This window comes from Mandrillus leucophaeus, unplaced genomic scaffold (assembly GCF_000951045.1).
Source record: "Mandrillus leucophaeus isolate KB7577 unplaced genomic scaffold, Mleu.le_1.0 Scaffold347, whole genome shotgun sequence".
Lineage (NCBI taxonomy): Eukaryota > Metazoa > Chordata > Mammalia > Primates > Cercopithecidae > Mandrillus > Mandrillus leucophaeus.
In genome coordinates this window covers 1,089,116-1,097,814 of record NW_012103665.1, presented here as the reverse complement: position 1 = coordinate 1,097,814, position 8,699 = coordinate 1,089,116, and the positions used below count along the sequence as shown (strand labels likewise).

General features: G+C 38.2%; 1 protein-coding gene across 1 annotated transcript in view; it reads left to right on the top strand.

Moving 5' to 3' along the window:
* Positions 1–8,699, top strand: part of RYR3 (ryanodine receptor 3) — a 403,627-nt gene that overhangs the window by 97,308 nt on the left and 297,620 nt on the right. Inside the window, exon 11 of the mRNA XM_011989131.1 lies at positions 3,399–3,520. Coding sequence (XP_011844521.1) covers positions 3,399–3,520 — 122 coding nt within the window. The remainder of the gene's footprint in view (positions 1–3,398; positions 3,521–8,699) is intronic.

Sequence of the window (8,699 nt, the reverse complement as noted above, 5' to 3'; positions counted from 1 at the left end):
CTTATAAAATATGGGTTTAAATAGTCAACTAGTCCCAGAATAAGGTGCTGGAAGGTACTGTGCTCTGTAGTTGAGGTATAGCAGCCTAAGGTAGTCATGATGAAAAGTTTTCCAGAATGCAGGTTGTGGTAAGAAAGGATGTTGAGAATGAACATAAGGTAATATCTTAATTTTGTGTAAGGCAACACAGACTAGGAAGATATCTAGAAAAGGGGAAATGAAGTGATCAAGAGGGGATAGAAAATACAATAAATAAGAGACCACATAATCTGGCTTGTATGAGACCAACCCTTCCTCTGAAAACAGCTGCACAGGCTGGATACAGTACCTTCAAAAAAAAAATGGAAGGTTTCAATAACCAAGCCAGCCAAAACATACGCACAAAATATTGCACACAGAATGTAAGTGCACTGAGGTGAGCCCACCTTCGTCTTTGTTTTCCCCCTCAGCACATTTGCTGATTTGCAGAACTAGGGAATGGGATCTTGCATTAGCTCAATTGTGCTAAAGAGTCAGATTAGACATAGGTTCAGCCAAGGCTTCTGGAACTCAAGGGTCCAAGAGTCCAGAGTAGAGAGAACTGCAAAAACATGTGCCTAAAATTCTACATGCAGTTTCCTCTAGAATCCTAAGCTGACCGTGGATGGGGTGTGAAGCCAAAATAGTAGACGCAAAACTGCTGTGATCATGAAGAGCAAAGCAGAGGTGTTGACATTATGACAGTACTAGAGATATACAAGTCAGGGTTCAGGGTGTGACAAGTTGGAATGACCCTGGGAAATACAGTAGGCTTTCAGTTGATCTTCAGAAGAGCTACACCCCGGGAATGAGGGCTACACGCTGGAAATAAGAACAAATGGAAAATAAATGCCAAAAACTCATCCTCTACTCTTACCAGCCTATCAGAAGAAAATTCAATCCTCTGTAGAGTACAGTAATACCGTCTAGAGCCTCTACAGTTTTTGAGACCTACTAAGGCATTGGTAGCATTTAAATAAAGTAGAATTTGTGGATCTTGGCTGTAACTCTGAGTGGCAGGGACACACTCCAAGGACTCTGCAAATGTGGAGAGATCTCATTTCGCATTGTTGACTTATTGTACCTGTCCATGCCTTTCTCTTCTAGGACCATAGCCCACACATTCATTTAACTGTTAGAATGTATGTGTGAATTGGGGAGGTGCTTTTATGAACTCTCCCCAGCTGGTGCAATAGTGCTCAGCCCTCGACAGGGCGATGCTGCTTCTTTTCCTAGGAAGCATGTTAAGTGCCCTCTCTAAAAATACAAAGGATGTCTGAATCTGTGCCGTGTTTTATGAAATGAATAAAACAGTAATCAACAGAAACCAATCAAGCACAAACACAATGAAACACCTGATGAGTAGCCACTTTAAAGCACCCTCTTTCCTATTCCCACCTTAGGCTTCTTCTCCCTGCTCTTCAGTTGTAAGATTTCTCCAAGAGAAAGAAGGACCTTAGGAACTGGGCTGCTGAGATCAGTAGGGTTCATAATAACAACATTCTAGCAACTGCATCTCCCCCCAGTTCTCATTACTTTCTCATTTGGCTGGCCAGTTTAAAGGTGTTATCTGAACAAGCAAAACCTAAGAATTTTGGTCTTTAAGGACCAGAAATCTGGGACCCAGGCCAAAGTAAACATAGTGGCAATGTATTACTAAATCCAAATGCAGCGTTGCTAATCAGTTGCTGAGGTGTTCTGACCAAGGAATATTTTCTAACAGTTAGTGATTCCAATGGTGACAGTGTCCTTTGCTAATGCTCACACTGCAGTATACAGATGGGATGCAAAGTCTTGTTTCAAAAATGAACAAGTCTGAATTCTAATTCATCATATCAGGAAGTACCTTCAAAATAATAAAAAGCAAGGAAAAGATTTTTCACATGGAAAGGAAAATAAGTTGCTTCTTTAAGCTAAAAATGAGAGAGGCCAACAATATTTATTCTATAGATACTTTCTAGAGCCACACGTTTTGTCCGTGTTGACATGTAGACTTCCAGGATCTACACATTGTCTGTCTTTGCTTACTTCCATCAAGAGGAAACCATGTCAAGGAACTTGGATCAGGATTTGACCTCGACTTGAACCAGGATCAAACTGTCTCACTTAACACACTTGATCTTTTTTTTTTTGTCGTCGTTGTTGTTGTTGTTTTTTTTTTTTTTTTTTTTTTTTTTTTTTTTTTGAGACGGAGTCTCGCTCTGTCGGCCAGGCTGGAGTGCAGTGGCCGGATCTCAGCTTACTGCAAGCTCCGCCTCCCGGGTTTACACCATTCTCCTGCCTCAGCCTCCCGAGTAGGTGGGATTACAGGTGTGTGCCACCACTCCTGGCTAATTTTTTGTATTTTTTAGTATGGACGGGGTTTCACCGTGTTAGCCAGGATGGTCTCGATCTCCTGACCTCGTGATCCGCCCGTCTCGGCCTCCCAAAGTGCTGGTATTACAGGCTTGAGCCACCGTGCCTGGCCCACTTGATCGTTTTAAGGGAAAAAGCCACTGACCTCCACATAAAAAGTGGGTAGCCCCTCCCAAAAAAATTGTGTCATGGTGTCCTTAGTGACAAGTACATATGCTTAGCTTCCAGATAACTGGTCTAACATCAGTACTATACTGCCTCTGATAATAAACACTCATTGAGCACCTATTAGATTCTAGGTACCATGCCAGTTGATGACATGTAAATCACTGAATCCTGCAAACAACCCTCTAAGATAAGTCCGTTTGCAGATGGTGAAATCCAAAGCAAATGGGGGTTAAGTAACTTGCCCAAGGTCACACAGCTGGTAAGTGGCATAGCAGGACTAGACAAAGGTCTGCTGATATCAGAGCCCATGCTTTAAAATTGGCTCTCTAGCCTCCAAGAGAAGCCAGCTACCACCTTGAGCTGCTTTCCCCAGCCCTACAGTTAACTAACTCAGTGTAGTTGGCCTTCAGTCGAGAAACTAAGCCTGATCCCAGCACAGGGTTTTGCTTTACATTGTCTTTTTCTTCAATTCATCTCTGGAGGAAGAGACTTTGAACACAGTGACTTTTCCCATTTCCAAGGGTAAGATTCCATGTTCATTTTAAGAGAAAAATCGATTATGAGATATGTTATCACCCTTTCAAATCTAGGCCTGAGGAATGTGTCATAACTCATACCACGGTGGCACATAAAATTTCATTTTCATCAAAGCACTGTGTCTAAGGAATGATGCACATGTCACTAACAGGGCATATGGGTGCAATAACTTTGCTAATCTCCCATTCTCAAAATGGACCCAGGGGAGCTTATTTGGAGAAAGGAATAAGAGGGATGAGGGAAATACTGCGGGAAATGTTGACTGCCCATATGTGGAATAATTGTAACCTTAGAGCTTCTGTCCCTTGCCACGTGGGTAGGTCATACTCCATCAGGAAGGCCACATGGATGATGGATTAACACTGCAGAGATGCCAGCGTGAGGAGTCCCAGGCTGCTCGGATCATCCGGAACACTACAGCCTTATTCAGCCAGTTTGTCAGGTATGTTAGCTCCTTTCCTCCTCTACCTGGTGAGTTTGACTCTGTGGCCTTCCAACACCACCACCCACCTCTTTTTGATACTGTGAATGTTTTCAGGAAATAATGATACACCAGCAAAGAGTTTTACCATCAAGAGCTTGAGGCTGAAACAGATTTCCTACACAGGTGAACTCCTACTAGCTTCACCCTTTGCTCAACAAATGCCCAAGCTCCATTAGTTATTCAGATTGGAGGGATGAATATCCAAGATCTTTGCATGACAATTAAGTGAAAAGAGCTGGAGTGCATTGGTCCATTTTATATTTGTGTGTAAAGAGAAAAACAGCAAAGAGGAACTGATACACTCCCCATGTATTATGTAGGAAGGGTTTCTCCATCATTCAGAATTGCTGCTATGGTTTGGATCAAAGTAGCTTTGCACTGGAAGCCTTGGGTTACCCAACTGTGGCTGTGGCTTAAATGAGAAAATTAACTGAACTGCCTGCTTGGATCATAATCCCTCCAGTCTAAATAATGCTTCCAAAACAGAACTCTGTGGATTGTTTTCACCAATTACCATGAGAAACTGATTCTGTTGTAAACTGTGCAGTGTTCCAAGATCATTCTTCTCTTGTAGGAAAATCTCTCGAAAGCCAAGGGGTGTAAATTACATGTGTGAATTTGCATGAAATGAGAACTTTGTTTTAGATCTTGACTTTTCTTGCTGTTGAAAGACTGCAGTCCAAGGGATGTGTATTAGGAAACAGGCTGGGCTGCCGTTGCAGTTCAGAGTAAACTTTTACTTCTTGTTTAGGTAATAATATAAAGTAGGTAGGTGGTTTAAGGAAAATAGGGGGCCTAGCTACTGGGGCTCAGGTTCCTTCCATCTTGCTGTTCTGACATCTCCCAAGATTCTTAAAGTGCATCCCTGGACCAGAGCATCAGCGTCACTTGCAAACTTGTTAAAAAATGCAGATTCTTAGGTTTTACCTCAAACCCACTGAATCAGATACCCTCAGAATAAGATCCAGCAACTCATATTGTTATAGGCCCTCCAGGTGATGCTGATGCATACTAAAGTTTAAACATGACTGCCCTACAATAGAGATCTTAACCTTGGCCACATGCTAGATTTATCTGGGGAGGTTTTAATACCCTGATGCCCAGGCTACATCTTAAACCAATTGCATCAGAATCTGCAGATGTTGGATCCAAATGCCGGTATTTTATTGAAGCTCCCTAGGTGATTCTGACATCAGCCTCAGTTGAGAACTGCTATCCTGGGATGTTTTTCCATTCCCATGGTCAAAATGTCCAGAACAGTTTATAGAGGAAAAAAGCAGAGGCAGAAGTAGGAAGAGTTACCTTCTTTCTAGCTAGAAGTAGAGAGAAGTAGAAAGAGGCAGAAGCTGGGGTGTCTTGGGGGAAAGGGAGAGTGATTGCGACTGTGTAAAGCTTTCTGGAGAGCTGATGAAAACGTTCTGAAACTGATCATGGCAAAGGTTGCACAACTCTGAATATTCCCAAAGCTACTGAACCTTTGAATTGTACCCTTTAAATGGGTGATCATATGATATATGAACTGTATTTCAATTAAGTTGTTATTTTAAAAAGTCAGTGGGAGTTATGTGCCTGACAATGGGAAAATTATTTTTAAACATCTTTATTGAGGTAGAATTTACATATTACAAAATTCATCCTTTTAAATGTACAGTTCCATGAGATTCTGTTTGTTTTTTGTTTGAGATAGGGTCTCACTGCAGCCTTTCCGCCATCTGAGCTCAAGCAATCCTCCCACCTTAGCCTCCCGAGTAGCTGTGACCACGCATAAATACCATCACACCAATATTTTTTTAATTTTTTGTAGAGATGGTGTCTCACTATATTGCCCAGGCTGGTCTCAAATTGCTGGGCACAAGTGATCCTCTCACCTCAGCCTCCCAAAATGTTGGCATTATAGGCATGAGCCAGCATCCCTGGCCAATTCCGTAAGCTTTCATATATTTATTTGCAGAGCCTTACAACCATCACTGCAGTTCAGTTTTAGAACGTTTCCATCCCTCCAAAAATATCTCCTCATTGCAGTTTATTCTAGTTGCCACCTACAGCCCTAGGCAACCACTAATCTGCTTTCTGTCTCAATTTAATACATTAATAAATCATGAAATATGTTGTCTTTTGAATCTGGCCTTTTCACTTGGCATTATATTTTTGAAGCTTATTATTTTGTTTCTTCACTTATTTATTGCTGCAGAGTGTTCTGTGTGTGTGTGTGTGTGTGTGTGTGTGTGTGTGTGTAGAGGGAGAGTTCTATATAGATAGAGATGCATATATATCACATTTTACTCATTTAGTTGATGAACAGTTGATAGTTTCCATTTTGATTACTTAGAATAATGTTTTTTGGATATTAGTGTAAAAGTTTTCAGATATGGTTTCTGTTTCTCTTGGGTAAATAGGAGTGAAATTGTTGAGTCATATATAAATTTGTATAACGTTTTGATATATTTTTATTGTGGTAAAATATATATCACATCCAACTTACCATTTTAGCCATTTTTAAGTTTAGTGTCATCACCACTATCCATCTCCACATTTTTTAATCATCCCAAACTGAAACTCTGTATTTATTAAACGAGAACTCCCTATTCTCCTCTCCCTCAGCCCCTTATAACTTCTACTGACTCTTTGCTTCTATGAATTTAGCTATTCTCAGTACCTCATATAAGTGGAGGCACATGGTATTTGTCCTTTTGTGTCTGGCTTATCTCACTTAGCAAAATATCTTCAAGGTTTGTCCATGTTGTAACACGTAACATGATTTCATTCCTTTTTAAGGTTGAATAATATTCCATTTTATATAAATACCATGTTTTATTTATTCAATTGGGTATGTTTAACTTTATAAGAAACTGAAAAATCTGTTTTCCAAAGTGGATGTACCATTTTACATTTCTCTTAGAAATGTCTGAAGTTTCTTTTCATTACATCTTTTCCTCCATTTGTCACTATCTGACTTTTTGATTGTAGCCATACTAGTAGCTATGATACTAGTAGATATTATCGTGGTGGTTTTAGTTTGAATTTCCAGAATGAATAATGATACTGGATATCTTATCATGTGCTTATTAGCCATTCGTATATCTTCTTTGGTAAAATGTAATTAAGCATTTTGCCTTTTCAAATTGGATCATTTGTCTTAAAATTAAAATTTGAGAGTTGTTTGTATCTTCTGATTATGAGTTTTTTGCCATATTTATGATTTGCAAATATTTTCTCTTGGTCTTTGGCATTTCTTCTCATTTTTTTAAAATGGTGTCGTTTGAAGCACAAATATTTTATTTTTGATTAAGTTCAATTTAACATATTTATGGATTGTGCTTTTGGTGTCATACCTGAGAACTCTTTACTCAAATCATCATGATTTTCTCCTCTGTGTTTTTCTAAAAGTTTCAGAATTTTAGCGTTTACATTTAGGTCTGTGATCCATTTTGAGTCTATTTCTGTGCATAGTATGAGGTAAACGTTTCAATTAATATTTTTGTATGTGGCCATATGGATATCAGATGTTTCCATGCACGGTTTTCTGGAAAGACAACATTTCCCCATCAAGTTACCTTGGCACTTTTGTCAAAAGCCAAGTGATCATAAATGTAAGAGTTTCTTTCTGGGCTCTTAGTTCTGTTCCATTGATCTGTATGCCTGTCATTATTCAAAAATAACACTGTCTTAATTAATGTACGTATAGTAAGTATTGAACTAATGTAGAGTGAATGCTCCAATTTTGTACTTCTTTTCAAAATTATTTTGGTGCTTCTGGGTCCTTTGTATTCCCATGTGAATTTAAGGGTGAGTTTATTTTTGTCCGAAAAAATTCTGCTGGAATTTTCATAGGTATTAAATTGAATCTAGAGATCGTTTTGGAGGACTGTTAGCCTCATAATATTAAGTCTCCCAATCTACAAACATAATATGTCTATTTATTCTTCTTTAATTATTTTCAGGAAGATACTGTGGTTTTTATTATATAAGTCTTGCACTTCTTTTATGAAATGTATTCCTATGTATTTGATTCTTTTTGGTGCTACTACAAATAGAATCATTTTTTGATTTCGTTTCAGATTATTTTCTGCTGGTACATAGAAATTAAGTTTTAGAAATATTGGACTTATGTCACTAATCTAATTGAAATTATTTATTCTGTGGGCTTTTTGGAGAGCAGGTGGATTCTTTAGAATTTTTTACATACAGGATTATGTCCTCTGTGAATAAAAAGATACTTATTTTTTTCTTTCCAATAGGGATGCCCTCTATTTATTTTTCTTACATGATTGCACTGGCTAGAATATCCACTACAATGTGAAATAAAAGTGATGTGAACAGACATTCTTGTCTTGTTCCTGATCTAAGGTGGGGGTGGGGAGAGGGCAGGAAACATCAGTTTTTCACCATTAAGTGTGGTTTTGGCTGTAGGATTTTTGTAGATGCCCTTTATCAGGTAGAGGAAGTTCCCTTCTATTCCTAGTTTGTTGAGAGCTTTTATCTGGAATGAGCATTAGATTTGATCAAATGCTTTTTCTTGGTCTATCGATATGAACATATAGTTTTGTCCTTTGTTAATATGGTTTATTACATTAACTGGTGGGAAATCGGGTATTGGTGTTTCTGTTACTGTTGAATTGTTATCTTCTACTTCAGTTCCATCAGTTTTTGCTTCACATATTTTGGTTTCTGTTAGGTGCTTATATGTTTATAACAGATGTATATTTCTGATAAATTTGCCCTTTTGTAATTTTAAATTCTTTTCTTTTTTTCTCTATGAACATTTTTGTCTTAAGTCTATTTCATAGAGCCATTCCAGGCGTCTTATGTGTAGATAATGTTTTTTGTTTGTATGGCATGTTGTCGTCAGTCCTTGTACTTTTAACCTATTTGTGTCCTTGAATATAAAGTGTGTCCCTTGTAGACAACATATATTTGATTTTTAAAAATAGTCTGACAATCTCTCCCTTTCATTGGTATGCCTAATCCATTTATAAGTAATGTAATTATTTAGATAACTGGATTTGTGTGTGCCACTTTGCTATTTATTTCTTATGTCTCTTTTATTTATTTATTTATATTTTGGTCCTCTGTTCCTCCCTTACTACCTTTTCTTGTGTTAAATATTCTCTAGTGTAACATTTTAATTATTTTGGGT